The 16,741-nt window shown below is 37.8% G+C and overlaps 1 protein-coding gene across 8 annotated transcripts; it reads right to left on the bottom strand.

Moving 5' to 3' along the window:
* Nucleotides 1-2,108: 2,108 nt before the first annotated feature.
* Nucleotides 2,109-16,023, bottom strand: fubp1 (far upstream element (FUSE) binding protein 1). Of its 8 annotated transcripts, none has more exons than XR_003595894.1 (21): nt 15,867-16,023; nt 15,329-15,452; nt 14,337-14,372; nt 14,220-14,256; nt 14,084-14,130; nt 13,933-14,004; nt 13,309-13,366; nt 13,057-13,219; nt 12,873-12,971; nt 12,142-12,243; nt 11,952-12,054; nt 10,789-11,028; nt 10,272-10,432; nt 10,021-10,172; nt 9,368-9,444; nt 8,670-8,726; nt 8,083-8,208; nt 7,780-7,854; nt 7,339-7,401; nt 3,234-5,316; nt 2,109-2,721 (listed from the first exon to the last, which is right to left on the bottom strand). XR_003595894.1 is itself a non-coding variant. In XM_028020361.1 (21 exons), the coding sequence occupies exons 1-21, from the start codon at nt 15,957-15,959 to the stop codon at nt 4,895-4,897; spliced, it is 2,058 nt and encodes a 685-aa protein (XP_027876162.1). In that variant the 5' UTR covers nt 15,960-16,023; the 3' UTR covers nt 2,109-4,894. The 8 variants fall into 8 exon arrangements, 7 of the variants coding, with proteins under 7 accessions (XP_027876162.1, XP_027876161.1, XP_027876163.1 ...); XM_028020361.1 differs by having other exon boundaries at nt 2,109-4,903; nt 5,153-5,316; XM_028020360.1 differs by having other exon boundaries at nt 2,109-5,316.
* Nucleotides 16,024-16,741: the final 718 nt, after the last annotated feature.

Genomic DNA, 16,741 nt, shown 5'->3' with positions numbered 1-16,741 from the left:
ACAGCAACCTTCAACAAGATCAGCTTCATATACGTATCGGCCGATCACTGATCTCCCAAAATCAAGAAAATCAGTCTGATTTATCGTTGCACCGCTACTCTTAGCAATAATGTGTAGTTTTAACCTGATAAGTGTTGCGCTTTGTAAAATAAAGTTATATTTATTGCGGTTTATTTGACACTAAAGAGATACATAGCCATATTTATTTCAGTAGAAAGCCAAAAATGTTTGTTTTGTAGATGTTTCAGTTGTCTGTAAGAGCTTAAAACATGTTGTGGGCTTTATCACATTTATTTAACACCAACAATGCAACAATATTAGACGTATTTGCTGCTTACGCGAGCCTCTTTTAAAGGAATCGTTTCCTTACGACGCAGAAACTCTAAAACCTTCGTGTGTTAACTTGAAGCTGTGAGCTTTTAAGCAACTTGTGCCACTCCTTTTTTAATACAAGTACAATAAGCCTTAACATGAAAGCAATTACTCATCATCTGTCACTGTTGGCTTAAATGTATTTTCACAGTGTGGCGTGCAGAGAAGTTTCACTGAAACACATGGAAATGTATTCAGTTGCTGTAAATCGTTATTTGGGGAAATTAGATGTTATTCTAACAAACCTGACTTTAAACATCCCACACCTCATGTATGTAGAGTAACGAAGCTGCTTCTTTAAGCCAAAATTATTCATAACGTAAAGGAAATTCTGGTAAATGTGTGTAAAAAGTCTTTAGCTTTCAACGTGTGCATGAAAATAATTGTGTCACAATTTTTGCCACTTAGGGTGTTAATAATTCATAAGACCAGACATTTCCCAATATGGCAGCACTTTGTCTTCCCTTATTCCCTGCAAAAGTAAAATCTTAAAAGTATTTTTGGTCTAGTTTAGGGGTCTGCAACCTTTACAATCCTAAGAGCCATATTTGCCTCCAGTGTACCAAATTAGGACTTGTTAGAACCGTAAATATAACTTTTTGGGTTTTCTTTATTTACTTTGGGAAATTTGTAATTTTAAAGATCCACATTTTAGTTATGATTTTTGGTTTCAGAATACAGATATTGACATCTTTCTTTCTGTGGAAATTAATAAAATAGAGTAAGAATAAAGCACATGAAAATGGAACATCAGTTCTATTTTACAAAATAAAATATAACTTAAAATATCACAGGTATTTTTTGTCATGAAAAATCAACTTAATAAATGAAAAACTGCTTAAACAGGCATTTGATTATCATTTTTAACCAGAGATAAGAGCCATTATAGCCATTTGTGGCTCCGGAGCCGCAGGTTGCAGACCCCTGGTCTAGTTTCTAGAGTGAATATCTTAGTACTCATGAAATGAGACAAAACTAAGTTACAACTAACATCTCAGAAATATATAGGAGCTTGTTTAAAATCAATAATTCCTTATTATTGATAAAAAAAAGTTCCAGTTCCATTGGCAGATTGATCTACTTACAGCAAGACATTTTTCTCATGTAAATAAAATAATCTGCCAGAGGACTTGGTGCTTTTTAAATCAATATTAAGGAATTATTCATTTTTGTTGTAAAGCTACTTTTAAGTTCTTATTTCAGTTGTATTAAGATATTTGCATTACAAACTAGACAAAAATACTTGGTAAGGTTTTGTGTTTTTGCTTTGTGAAGACAAACGTGAGCTTAAAACTGATAGAAGGCCCATAGAAAGTGCGGTGCCGATAATATTTACAGCCCGATTTTGAAGCATGAATATTCACAAAGTTTATTAAAATTCTCTACAGCAATCAAGTATTTGCGAAAGAAAAATTCATTTAAAGACTTTTTGCACATTTAAATAGGTTTGAAACAAATAAATAAAAACTGGATTGACTTGCAACATTGCAAAGGATTTGAGCTTCACGTTTTATTTCAGTCTGCAGGAATTTGATCAAGAAGTCAAATATTTCCTGTTTATTTGTCCAAATTTCCTTAATAGAAATTTATTAATGGGGTTTTGACTGATCAAGGTTAGATTTGTGGAGAAACTGTATTTTGTGTAAATGAAGCGAATAAAGACTTTAAAAAAAAAAAAGTAACTTTCTTTTATTCAAACAAATTCCCGTTTTAAAATTAAAACTCAAGCAGATAAATCCCGTTTGTAACAACTTTATTGGTGAACATGGCAACATATTAAAGGTAATTGAAAAGACAACCCAGTAATGTAATATACACAGCACATAAAACCTGTTTTACCTCTAAGGCATGCTTCTTGTTTTGTCCTCTACAACCCCTGTGTTCAAACACTTTAGCGCATCTCAGTCTAAAACAATTAAAAACCTTTTTTTTATTTATTTATTTACTACAAATAAAAACTGATAACCTCCAACTTTTCTGCCTAAAACACTGTATGGGTCATTTAAAGTTTCAGTTCCTGCTCTCATCCAACTTTCTAAAACTTAAAAAAGAGGTACATTTATAAATAAAGGCATTCAGAAACAACCTCTAAACACACCATAGCATCATGAATGAGTTAGTCAACCCAGGCTGGCAGAAACAAATCAAATCAATCTGAGCAACAATTTGCAATCACAGAATTTAAATTTCATTGCGTTTGCTGCTTTACCTTATCACTGGAGCTCTTGAACGGTCTACGTTCAGCAGCTGGACTGACTCAAAGGATTCCTCCTTTTGGGGTAGGGGGGGGGAAGACAAACTACGACACGGCCTGATTTTACGACCTAAAGCCTGCAGCATCCTCCAACACTGTGAGCAAGAAGTGAAGGCAGCAACGTTTCAATAGAAGGTTTGCACTGCACTTTAGGGCAGATTTACACCACGACAGAAAATAATTCAGAGAACAAATAAATAATAATAAAAATGCATTTCACCGATTATTCCACCTGACATTTGAGCACATTGCTAACTTCTGGCAACAGCGTAGCATGCATTTCATTAAAACCCAGTGTCAACCTAAAAGTATCTGTGAGAAACAGTAGACTTACCAGAAGGAAAATATGGAGCACATATTGACAAACATTTCTTATGTTTTTGGAAGGCAACCATCAAAACAAGTGATAACTCATCATGCAGTTCATGAATCAAAAGGGCTAAAAAATAAAAAATGGACCGCTCAGGTGTAAATATTAGGCACATTTCTTTACAACTAAGTATAAACGCATTGAGGCATGTTAACACCACAGGTAAGCATTTCTTTGCATGAGTACACGTCATTTTCAGAGGACAAAAATACACTTGTTCCCTTAGGTTTCGCTTACCTGTGTTAATGCGGCAGAACCTAAGGTGCAAGGTCTGGAATGACACTGCAAAGATCAGATATATATATATGTATATTGCACTGTTTGCCATCAGTGAACAATGCAGTCAAATATTGTTCCGACTTCAGTTCAACAGCCTGGCAGGACTGATCCGTCCACAACTAGCATCCACATGCTTAAATGGGACATGCTATGAACTTTCTATACAAGTACTGGCATTGAACAGCATTTCTTTTTGGTTAAATAATAAATATGAGCTAACAAAAGCACTCAACAGGTCAGATGTAAAGAACGCAAAACCCAGACTTCTACCCTCGTATCAGAAAATCCATCACTACACATTCTAAACAAGTCATACTTTCAGTTCTACAAATCTAAATTATGCAAGTCACAAGTCTCAGAAACATGTGGTACAAGAATCAAACTTAACTTTTTGCCTCTTTTCAGAACATTTCATACTTACCCAGATAAAAAAAAAGAGGGAAAGTGGGGTAATTTCTCACAAAATCTACAGTTTTAGCAGTTTAGAAAGCATAAAAAAGTGCATTTCTTAGTTTTGTACTTACATTACAGGAGGGCTCAACTGATGGATGGAGCTGCTGCTTAGCCACCCTACAACATCTATGCTTTTATATTGGATAAACACTTTGCAATGTTTTTATATAATATATAAACTTCATTGAAAGTTAAAAATACAAAATTGGGATTGGGCAAGACAAAAAAAAAAGGCTTCAACACATTTTTGTTACAGTGGCAAATTTACCTGACTGTCCTGGGAAAAGGAAAAGTAAAAATGACACTAAAAATATATAACATTTCTTGAGACCACATTTTCTGAGGGACGTGTTCAGATTACCTGCTTACCACATTATTTTGTTTTTTTCTAAACTTTCCTGTGGAAGAGGAAGTGGCTATCAGGGGCAAAACAGTAGTGCATAACAACAACTAGCTCAACAGCGACACCACACATACCTGTCAATTCAAGAGCATCTACAGCTACAGTCGGCAATTAATTTCAATGTTTAAAAATTAAAAAAGAAACAATTTCTAATCAGCAAATGAATCATTCAGGATCGCGTTTCTCAGCCTTATAGACAAGTTGGAGAGAGACAGGACAGCACAACTTCAAAGTCGATTTTTATAGGACAAACCCACACATTGCCTACGTTTCAAACAGGTAATACAAAACAAAGAATATCATTTAAACCCTTTTTTTTAATGTATGTTTGTTTTGAACCACCCCAACTTACCAACACAGGAGGTTTCAGTTTGTTTTATTGCAAAAACACAACAGGCAATAGCATTTTTTTCTTTTTCTTTTTTCTTAAAACTGAGATGATTTACATGGTAATGTCTACAGTTTAATAAACATCAGTTCTAACCACATTTAATGTAGATACAGGGCTGGAATGACTGTATGTATAATTACCTTTACTAAAAACATAGCATTTACAAGAAAAACAGAGAAAAAAAAAGCTAACAAAAAAAAAAACAAAAACAAGAAAATAACCAAGAGGACGTGTTCGCCGGGTAATCTGCCATCTATGTGAAACACTTTCAAACCAAGGAAATTTAAGATCTTCATCAAGGCGTCTGCATCCAAACATTTAACAAAGGATTTTGTTTCGACAATGTAGCATTTACTTTATGTCCACTTCACATTACTGGCCCTGTGCAGAAGAAATACATAGAAGATACATTGCATGTTAACAGCAGAAACAGTGGACTCAGCTTCCCAAAATAAAAAGATTAAAAAACCTGCGTAGGGAGGAAAGAGAAAAAGTGAGGTTAGGCTGTTTTTTTGCTGCTGCGTTCACTGGAGCCCTGTAAAAACCTGAGGAAGGAATCTGGGGGGAGTTAAGGTACAAATGAGAAGTGCTGCAGTGAACATAGAGAGCAGATTCTTATTCGCGGTGTACCTGAGGGGCTTGTGGCGCTGCACCCATCGCCTGAGGGTTTCCAGTGCCGTAGTAGGCGGCCTGCTGGCGGTAATATTCAGCCCAGGCGGCGCTGTAGTCCGGCTGGCCTCCAGGCTGAGCGGCCGCCGGCGCCGCCGCTGGAGCGGCCTGCGGTGCAGCTTGACCTGATGGAGCAAAAACAAACACTCCATCAGTAAAACCAGTGATAGAAATATATATATATATATATATATATATATATAACATATACATGGTGTATAACATATACACCAATCAATCAATAGATAATGCATCTGATAGAATATTCAATACCACACAGCATTCTGGGAGTTGTAAGCATAGGAAAGGCTTTATTCACACCACTTCTCACAGCTAGCTAAGCAAAGTTAGTGGAATCAACTGACTCACTCACTGGTTACCCAGCAACTCACTCATTATTTGGTTACCTAGCAACAACCTGTTAAGTAACTGACAGCAGCAGTTTAAGGTTTCTTCACTGTGCCTCATAACAGCTTAAAATAAAATAAAAAACAATGGCATGGAGTGAAAATTGGATAAAATAGCAGGAGTTACACCACCAGTTGGCAATTTTTCAGATATTTTATTGAGAAAAAAACAAACTAATAATTGATATTGATTGATATGAAAGTTTCCAAACTTCCACATTACAGAGCAGCCCTTTTCACCACAGAGCTCCTTCAGACTAGCCAGCAACAATTAGCAAACACCTGGTGAAACTGCTTATCTGTTGAGCCTATTATACGAACAACTACTCAGTGAAACGCTGGTGAAAACACTGAAGGGTTAATAGAGGAACCATGTCAGGAGTTTCAAGAAAGAGCATGAGTTTTTAAAGAGACCTAGACCCACAAGAAGTTTCAAGCATTTTGATAACTGAAAGTAACATAACTACTTGACTGTGCTGTAAAATGGCATAATAGGCCTGGAAAATGCACAATACTCCCCCTTTAAGATGTTCACTTTGCCTTTTTTTTTAACTCCACCATCTCTCCTTACCCTGCCGAAGAAAAATAAATCCTCCAGTATGAAGGTGTGTCACCCTGAGGATTGTGATTTCAACCATCCTCCTTACTTCTAATGGCAATCGTTTGCACTACATTTTATGTAGAGGTATCAGAGTACAGAGGGTCAAACTTTCCTTCCATTTTAACTTTATTTTGGTGGATTACATAAAATCTTGATGAAATATAGAGAAGTTCGTGGTTGTAATGTCAGAAATCTTTGGAAAATAAGACATAAAATACCCTTAGAGGGTGAGACCGTTGAAAAGTCTGTAAGAAGGGGAACGAACCCGCCACCAACATCTCTGGGTTGCGGGTCAGAAACCTTCTACTTTTCTATTGGGTGGTTGTTTTTACAGCATCTCTATGATAGAGAGCTGCTAGAAGAGCCAACCACCCTAAAACATCTGAAACGGTTTTGTTACTTTTTACCAGCAGGAGGAGTTTGATTTAAATAATCTGGAAAATATGGAAATAAACCCTACAAGTTAAGGCTGTGTTCACATTAGCTCTGTTTAGTCCGCTTCAATCAAACTAGTTCGTTTAACTAGAAAGTCCAGTTCGTTTGGGGAAGTATGAATGCCCAATCAAGCAGATGCGGACCAAAAAAGTGGCTTAAGTGAACTTTGGTGTCATTCGAATGCATATGTGAATGCCAAGCATACCAGAGATTGCTACAAAAGCAGGAAATGGACTACAGCACAGGGAATTCTGGGTAAATACAACCAAAACAAACATGCATGTGTAACATAGTTTGACAACAAAAGACAAATCCTACACCTGCTAAAATCTGACACTATTACATTTCATGAAGAAGGATGTCTTCTTCTGGGATTTCCATGTCATTTCCATCAGTGGTTCTTGCTGCAGCACCACCACAGGCAAGGAGGGGAACAGCTTTTGTAAATAGTTTGGCATAAAAGCGAACCGCACTAACTGAAACAAATGTTACAACTTTGGTCCCGAATCAAACCGAATCTAACGGACTATCAAGTGGGTAAACAACCTAAATCAGTTTATCATAATGCTTGCTGAATGTTGCGGTCATTATCTGGATTAACAGCAATTCTGCCATTTCAAGCTTTTCTGATTTAAAACACAAAATAAAAAAGTACTGTTTGCGGTGAAAACACCCTAAATCAAAGTAATGCCTTCAGTACCAACCTTGTTTCTTGTAATACTCCTCCCAGGCTTTTGTGTAGTCCTGAGGTGGCTGGTTCTGTTGACCTGCAACGACCAGAAAAAACAAAGTGCGTTAATACACACAAGTACAAAACAACAAAGGGGAACAAATAAACATCCTACATTTCTAGCCACAATTCAAACATTCATTACTTAATTCAGTAATGGGGGGGAGTAATGACACGTTGGAAATCTCTGGCATCAGCTCTGATAAAGCCCTAAAATAACGACTCTGTGTCAACAGCTCAGTCCTGCAGATAATTCAAAGTCTTGCAGTCTAAACAGCACAGGCGGTGGAGGCTTACTGAAAACCAGCAAGCCCGACAAAATAACCCAGACCTGAAAAAGAAGCGGATTCAAGGCCCAGTGGCTGTTTAGACTGGCTGGTGTTAATAGGTGTACACTGAAACTACAATCATATACCCATTTTCTTGTAATATTCCTCCCAGGCCTTGGTGTAATCTGTCTGTCCACTCTGACCTGCAGCCTGTGGGTCACCTGTTAAAAAGAACCGTACTTGTAATTAGTGAATCTTTCTCAGCGGCCTCTCCACCCGCTGTCAGCCTAGAGATGGTGGAGGAAAAACTACTCTGTCACTCTCTGGGAAAGAGGTTATTTCGAAGTGAAGCCAATCCAGCCTGCGTTCTGTTAGATACACCAGTAAATCTATCCGACTAAGCTGAACCTAAGCATGTTGCTGTAGAGGTGGGCGGACACTGGGCTCACCTTGACCGTTGGGTTGAGCTGTGCCTGGAGCCCCGCTGGTTGGAGTCATGGAGGCCTGGGGCTGCTGGCCGTACTGAGCGTAGTACGCTGCCCACGCTGCTGCGTTGGCATCAGCTGCTGCTTTATCTGAGCACAAATTGGGTTTGGTCACATTTAGGTGATTTTAGACAGGCAAAAAGATTTTAGGTCTGCAACTAATAATGTAATTCAAAAACATTGGCATATTCTGCAGATTTTTCACTGATGCACCTCAGCTTTTTTATACATTAGAAATGCATCAAAGGAACAAGTAAATAACAAAATAAACATTTCCTGAAAAGAAGTAGTGCATCATTACTTTAGAGTATGCTGCTTCATTTGTAGCAAAAGCTAAAAAAAAATACGCCCAACAACTGGACCCGTAACGCAAAGCAAATAAATTAATCGCATGATAAATTAAAACAAAACAAACAATTTCCATTTGCATGATTTATCGTTTTTCTCTTTTCGCTGATGCTTTGGTCCCAAGTATCTGTTTCTAAACGACAATTCATTTTATTTGTACTTTCTGTTTTATTTATTTATTTTGGATATTTGAAATGATTTACCGTCACACAAAGGTTCCGCCCTCCTTACTTGATCTATCAATGCAGTGCAAGGCAGATCTGTTGAATATTTTAATTAATTGATTAATAACTGGACAGCAAAAAGTGATTAATAGGAGATTTTCTCTTATAGAAATTGAACCAGATGTAGCTAACACTGCGACATGACAGGTTCTGTGTAGAACATAATTACAAGGATTTTCTTTTTTATCTTAAATGCAGATTTAAGATAATTTTTTAATTTTAAGATCATTTTTATTATCTTGTACTGTTTTGGATAATTATTGCTCTGAAAGTTATTACAACAAATATCCTGTTTTGTTTACTCCAGTTAAAGATTAATCAATTACTAAATTAGTTGATTTCAATATTTCTTTCACCACAATTAATTGTTTCAGCCCTAAAAGACTTAAATATGACTTTGTATAATTTCAGGGATGCACAGATAGCATTAATATATATCTATTAAAATCATTTAAAAATTAATCCACATACGTTTGCTCAAGAATAAAAAATATTTATCCAATCTGCCTGCTTGTGTTTTTATCTTCTCCTTATAAATTCAAGAATACTTTGATCCCAAAGTATCAAATATAATAACCTTCCAAATATAATAAAGTGGTATTTTTATATTATAACACAAAAACACAATGTTAGCTGTAACTGTTTAATTTTGCTTTGTAAAGGTTTCTGTGACTCACTTGGATCCGGCTGGCCCTGCTGCCAGTGAGGATAACCGTTCCCCCATCCTTGAGGCTGATAAGGAGCAGGAGGGCCACTGAAGAGAAATCATACATGAATTAATAAAACACATTAACCAGAAGCTTGAAGGTGATCTACTATACTTCATGTTAGGATTTGGTTTAGTACATTTTTCCATACAAAATCATTCTTAGATGATAAGATTTCCTTCTGGTCAGGTCTGCTAACTCAACATTTACACTCTCACGTGAAAATGGCTGCAAACAGATGTGCAATTAAACAACCATACACCTTTGAAAAGCATAAGTGGAGCCTCCTACACAACCAAAAAGAAGGCCGCAAGTAGTTTCTGGGTGGTAAGTCAATAACAAGACTCCAGCAGCCATTGTACAGCAGTAAAACCAGCTGACCAAACATCCTGGAGCTCAGCTTGGGTTGCTAGGTAACGGCACAGCGCCCGCCAATTATGATTTAATCAGGAGGTTTTTAAAACGGCTCCTTTTCCAGACACCTAAAATGGCTGGGTGTCTTTCTTCTCCCCCCCCCCCCCAAGCGCTTGGGTTGTTTTTAGCAGCAGTCGAGACCCAAACTGAAATATAAAAACGTGTAAAAAGTCGATTTTGCATAATATGTCCCCTTTAAACAAACTCACTGTGGTCCTGGAGGGCCTTGGTTGTAAGGTCCAGGGTTGTAAGGTCCCATTGGAGCGCCAGGGGGTCCTGGTGGTCCCGGAGGACCATGCGGACCTGGTCCACCATGTGGACCTGGGGGACCATGTGGGCCTCCCATTGGAGTGACTGGACCCTGATGAAAGGCAGGAGGAGGGGGGAAAAAGTCAGACATGAGCTGCAACTTCATGGCTAGTGGGAGGTTTTTATATAAACCCTAAAACCAATATCTCACCCCAATCTTCTCCTCCACCAGCTGCCTGGCATAGTCGATCTGCTGAGGGTTTCCTCTGACGGTGAACATCTTTATGTTGGGGTCGGCGTTGGGTGGAGGGTTCCTCTGCAGCTCAATCCTGGCTCCTGACTGCTGGCTGATGCCTTTGATCGTCTCGCCCCCTGAATAAAGACAAAAAACAGTCAACATTTTAATTTTCTGGTTTTCAACACTTACCTATTTTGAACTTAAGTTTTATTTTACTTTAGTTAAAGCAGGAGTTTTCAGAGTTTGTTAACTTTTTCCACAGTAAAATTCCTACATTTTCGAGGTAAGGTAAATAATCTTCCCGCTCAAATCATTTGATTTTCTGTCTTTTCTCTTACAACTTTATTATTACTTTATTACACAGCAGTGCAGACAGAATATCAAACACTTTTCAAACACCTTATCAAAATTCTAGTATTTAAGGATTTAAACACCCGTACAAACCCTTATTTCAATTAAATGTAGCAAATAAAAAAGATGAACTAATTACCTTTTCCAATGATCAGCCCGGTCTTCATGGTTGGGACTGTAAAGGAGAACTCCTGCAGGCCACCAGGGGGCCCCATGTTCCAGTTGCCCTGCCCACGACCACGTCCCCTGCCCCCTCCGTGCCCCGGAGGGCCTCCAGCCTGGACGCTCCTCAGCAGGTCCGAGATGATCTCTGCTGCATGCTGGGCCTGGTCCGGAGGGCCCATGATCTGTGCTATCCTGTCAGGCGTGGTGCCGTCATCTGGAACAAAGGTACAGGTGTTAGCTTCAGCAGCTACTCTGAGTCTGTCAACAACATGGTTTAAACACATCAACTAAACGTATCATCAGTAGCTGCGTTTCCATTGACCTTATATCGAATGACTAATGATTACGCGGCCATTTTCTTAAAAAGCTGAGTTTTCTCTTTTATCAAGAGGGCCAACCGTCTTTCTATAGCGAAGGGCTAAATGTTTGAATTTAAAAGTCCGTTTCGCATCCCAAATCGGACTCTGTTGGACTGTCTCTCTTTCCCGTTCTGGTATGGCCCTGCCATCTTTGTATCAACTGGCTGGCATAAGGATGACAAGTAGCACCCCCTGTTGGATGGCAGCCAAATTACAACACTAAAAGGTTGAAGCAAACATTTTTAATCGATTGGAACCAATTTTAATCTAATAAACTATTAATTGCATGTTGATTAACTTCATGCATCCCTAATGGAAACTAGTCAATTTGGAAAAAACACATTTTTTGATGAGCCGTTTTTTTTTTACGCTGTATTTTACAAAACTGAATGGAAATACATTTCCCATCAGTTATGATAAATGACCAGATGTTATTACTGGCAGAAAAGACGAAGAAAATTACAGGACGATGGCACGGCATGTTTTTTAATGACTTGAGCAAACTTACGTGTGATTTTTAATTGAGTTTCTAATTTGACTGAAACCTCACAATTGCAAAATTGTGTTTTTGTGACATTAGCGGAATATCGACAAAGTTTTTGCGCATGTTTGTAATGGAAACGCAGCTACTCACCATTAATCTGTGTTTAGGTCTCAGATTGGTTTGGGTTAGGGTTATACATCAGCTTGTCAGCGTGGTGCATGAGTTTTCATCATAGACCAAAACAACTTCAAACAAACTCCAAACAGCAGCTTGTTATTCATTCAACCAGCTCACCTGGTTTGAACTGAATTCTGACTCCTGTGTCGTTCTGTATTTTCTTTATCATCTCTCCATTTCTGCCGATGACAATCCCAACTGCAAACCGCGGGACTGGAACCTAAGTGGTGGTAATAAATAAATAAAATTAAACACAGGATTAAAAGTTGCTGGCTGACAGTCAAATAGTGTAACAATAGACACTCACATCTAAGCTGTCTCCTCCTCCTCCGACCCTGGACCCGTACTCGCCCCGCTGCTCCCTGAAGCCCTGCTCTCTGATCAGCTCCATCACCATCTCTTTGGCTTGCTGAAAATCAGAGAATAAAATGTCACTACATCTGGACAAAAAACATGCAGATTTATTACAATCATATCAGGAAGACACCTGAATGAAGATGTTCCACAAAACCTTCTTCATATCAAACAAAATGGCATCAAATAGTTGTGCAGCAGAGATTTTGGTTTGTGCTGCTATCATTTTGAGTTTCCAGAAGTCATAGAAAGGCAATAAGACTCCCACTTTTTTTTTATCAAACAAATTTGGTGTCAATTAACGATGCTACATTTGCTGCTAAAATGTTCTCACATATATCTAGCAAAAATGTTTAATATAGATTTAGTTTGATTTGGATAATGTGGGTTAATTTCATTAATATCTTCAAAATAAAAGCACCATAAATGGAAATTTTAGCAGAAAAACACAGCACAGTTGACTGACACCGTATTTGTTTGATTTCATAAATGTGAGGGGCTGACTTACTTTCTTTGACCTCCAGAAACTTATATACTTTTATTAAAAATGAGAGCAGCACAAATGAAAACGGTAGCACATACATTTGACACCAGTTTTGTTTGATTAGAAAAAGGTAAAGAGACCAACTTCACTCAGGTCAAGAAAACTTTATCCTGAAGTTTAAAAACCACAATTAAACTCACCTGGACTTTAAATGGGTCTCCGGAAATGCGGAGTGGCTTGTCTGCACCCGTGTTCTGAGGCCCGTCTTGGATCATGACCATCTTCACACCGGCTCGTTCCTGCATGTTGCAGCACCACAATCAGGTCGAGTTTCTCCCAGTAATTAACACCTTTCTGCTTTTCAATCCAGTATCCATTACACACCTGAAGGCTTTTGATGGTCTCTCCTCCCTTCCCAATGACGAGGCCAGCTTTGGAAGCAGGCACCATAATTTCCTGGACCGTCATTCCCGGACCGTCGTTGTGGTGGAAAGCAGGAGCCGGACGTCCCTTCTCCACGATCTCAGTAAGAAGTCTCTTTGCGGCCCTGAAGGGAAGGATTTAATTCGACATGTTCACGATGTAATCATGTGTATCATTTTATAAATTTATAATAAGTTTCTCTTGAATACTCACTGGATTGATTCTGGTGCCCCCGTTAATGTCACCGACCTGTCAGGCATCCCTCCGCTGTCTACAAGATAGAAACAAGTTTCAACTAGGGCAGCAACTAACTATTATTTTATTTATCAATTAATCAATTATTCTAACAATCAATTAGATAAAAAAATTAGTTTAACTACTTGAGTCTTTTTTAATACAATAATTGAAAAATAATATACTAGTCAATTTCTTTTTAACATAAGAAAAACATTTTATTGTTTAAAATGCAAATGTTATTCACCTGGTTCAAACTCAGTGAATTAAAACCGAGTGAAGCTAAAACTGGGCCACTTCAGGGATTTTGGGTAAAACATTTACAGACAAAGGTGTGTTTTTTATTCTAAATGCAAAATGAGTATATATTTTGTACAGTTTCAGCTTAATTACTGCTCTGAATACGTTTGGGAGTTTTTTCAACAAAGTCTCTTTTGAGTGGGTATACTCTAGTTGCCAATTAATCGATTACTAAATTAGCTGGCAGCTATTTCAATAACTGTTTCATCACAAATAATAATTTCAGCCCTAGTTTCAACACCCAAGTATAGATGCAATAGTAGTTTTTTAAAAAGTATTTTATTGCCAGAAAACCGGACTTACCAGGAGCAATCTGTATTTTACACCCAGATTCCTGCTGGATGCGGGATATTTGTTCACCTCCTCTTCCAATAACTAAATAAGAGTGAAATATTTCAGTTTCACATAATAAGAACAAAAATTGCAATTTACCTCACAAGAAAAAATGACTTACTAAATCCAACCATTCCATCTGGAACCTTGAATTCTTCTGATGTTGATCTAGAAATGAAAACAAAACCATGAGTGTGTAGAACACACACATCTGCCTGAACACACACATCTGCCTGGTAGATTTGAGCTGAGTTTACCTTGGAGGGCCGCCCATCCCTCCCATGGCTGAGAAGGCTGTGGGGAAACATTACAGTCCATTTGACGGGAAATTAAACTAGTTTTTAAAAGACATGAAAAGAGCAACAAACACTTACCGTCATTTGTAGCTACTTTCTTTGTTTCTGGTTGTTCTGTGATAAAAACACAAAATAAACCACATAATCACATCTGTTTACACACACTTATTGATGCTGTTGAACCTGGAAATAACTTGTACATGTTATAAATGTGTTAGAACCTTACAGGCTAAGGATACATGAGATTTTACTTCCGGTTTTGCTTTCTGCAGAACATTCAGACTACGACTAAACTTGTGTAACAAGTCTTGCACACTCTTGGCTAAATACAATAAATTTATAAAGCCAATCTAAAAACATACAGCTTGTAGCTGCCATTTTAGGATGTCAAAGTTTTGTTGACAAAATATGAAAAACAAAGACTCTTGAACTACATTTTTATAAAAAGTTCAGTCTGATTAACTGTAATGACATCAAAAGTTAATCTGTATATATATAATTTATTCATAAATGTTAAAATATAACCTCTTATACATTTGTTTGTATAGTGTATTTAATAAACTTGATAATTACTGTTAAATATCTGTCTAAAAATTGATTTCAAACCCCTAACTTGGTTACAGATGTCTTTCTTTACATAAACATTACATGCATTCTAGTTAGAGGAGTTGGCACCAAGACATTTATACATGGACTCACTTTAACGTTATTGTAACACTGCAAGACAAACTGTCTTTAAAGACTTACATTCTTTATACAAACCATTTATATCAATTTCTTTAATTAAACAACAGAAAAAAATTACATTTAGGCATAGCTAAAACAGCTCTGTAGATTCACAACAAAAGTAAGGGGTGAAGCATGCAACTGTTACAGTCTTCATTTGAAAACGTGGGGAGGGGGGGGGGGGGGGGGGGGGAAATCAACTTCTAATGTGGTTAGTAGGTTGTGTTAATATTAATGCTGGGTTACAGACAGCTGAAAAGAGGTCAATGCACAGTAGAGGCTACAGAAAAAGAGGGAAGCATTAATCATGGAGAGTTGCATTAAGATCGATTTGAGCCACTGACCGATATTCAGGTTAGGCATGGGAAAATACCCACCAGCGTCCTCCAGGGGCCTTTTCTGGCCTCCGTAGCCAAACTCGTTCGTTGGTGGAGCCACAACGCCATCTCCGCCGATCTTGGCTGCGATCTGAAAAACAAAAACATAAGAAAAGCGGGAGTTTTAGGGTACTTTCATCTCCAGAACATCGAGTAGTGGTTGATGCACGCGGCCTGCGGCCTACTTCTGCCCGGAAGTCGGCCCAACAAAGGACCGCTTTAAGTTTCCCTTAAACTGTCTTATTGATACAATCGTACATTAAGAGGAGGTTGATTTTATTAGACTGATTGAAATTTTGTTATTTTCTATCAAATTATGCAGCAGTGATCGTTTTAGATATCTGTTTTCACTTTTGCAGTGGCGTAACATTAGTCATCCTCTTAAATTAGCCTAGCCTAGCTTAGTCTGTCGCGCTACCAACTGTAGGAAGTCAACAAAAATCGGTCACTTCACCAGGAAGTTCATAATATTTGTACCATTTTTTGCCCAAATCGTACTTCTTACCTGTCTCGCTCGCTGTAAAGCGTCTTTAAAAGCATCGTTCATCCCCCCACCAGCGTTAGAGGACGGTGGAGCCACGCTGCTGTAGTCTGCCATCACTGCTGCTGTTCTCCTCTGCCGCGCCACAAGATGGAGGGCCTCATTCACTGCCGACAGACGTCTGAACTCGCGGTAACTGGCTTGGTCTCGCGATAAGAACAATGAAACGCGAGATTAATAAAGGAAAGAGCCAAATGAAAAGCCCCAGTGTCTGCAGATAAAGTAGATTTAAAAGAATATCTGGGGCACTAGAAATAAATCTGACTTTAATCTCAGAATCTTGAGTTTAAAGATCTCTTAAATATTCTAGAAATTTTGTTTTCCTCCAGCCCAACTCATCTCTCTCAATGAGACTGGTTTCTAAAAGTTTCCCATCTTGATAAAAGACTGGTAAAGTCAGAACTCTGGCTTTAATCTCAAGTGCATGGTTTCAAATGTAAGGTGGAATACTGTTAATAACCAATTCTTAGATTAAAGTTAAAATTCTAGAATTAAAGTCAGAAATTCGACTTTAAACTTATGTTAATAGTTTTCAAAGTTGGAAAACAATTAAAAACCATGTTTAATCTCGGAATTTTTCTAGTTCCTTTATTTATTTAACCAGGTAAACCCCATTGAGATCTAGATCTCATTTTCAAGAGGGACCTGGGCAAAAGATTTGCAATACATAGCAATCTGGTTACAAGATAAAACAATTAATACATATGCACAAGTATAAAACAATAAAAACAATTTAAAAACAATGACATTGTTTCATAGAATCTTGTTGCCTATCTTTAAGAACTGCTCGAAATAAGTCCAGTGAAATCATTTCCGACATCTTAAGTTCAGACTGCAGC

Source organism: Xiphophorus couchianus, chromosome 6, assembly GCF_001444195.1.
Source record: "Xiphophorus couchianus chromosome 6, X_couchianus-1.0, whole genome shotgun sequence".
Classification (NCBI taxonomy): Eukaryota; Metazoa; Chordata; class Actinopteri; order Cyprinodontiformes; family Poeciliidae; genus Xiphophorus; species Xiphophorus couchianus.
Note: the sequence above shows the minus strand (reverse complement) of the source record. Positions and strands in the feature narration are given on the sequence as shown.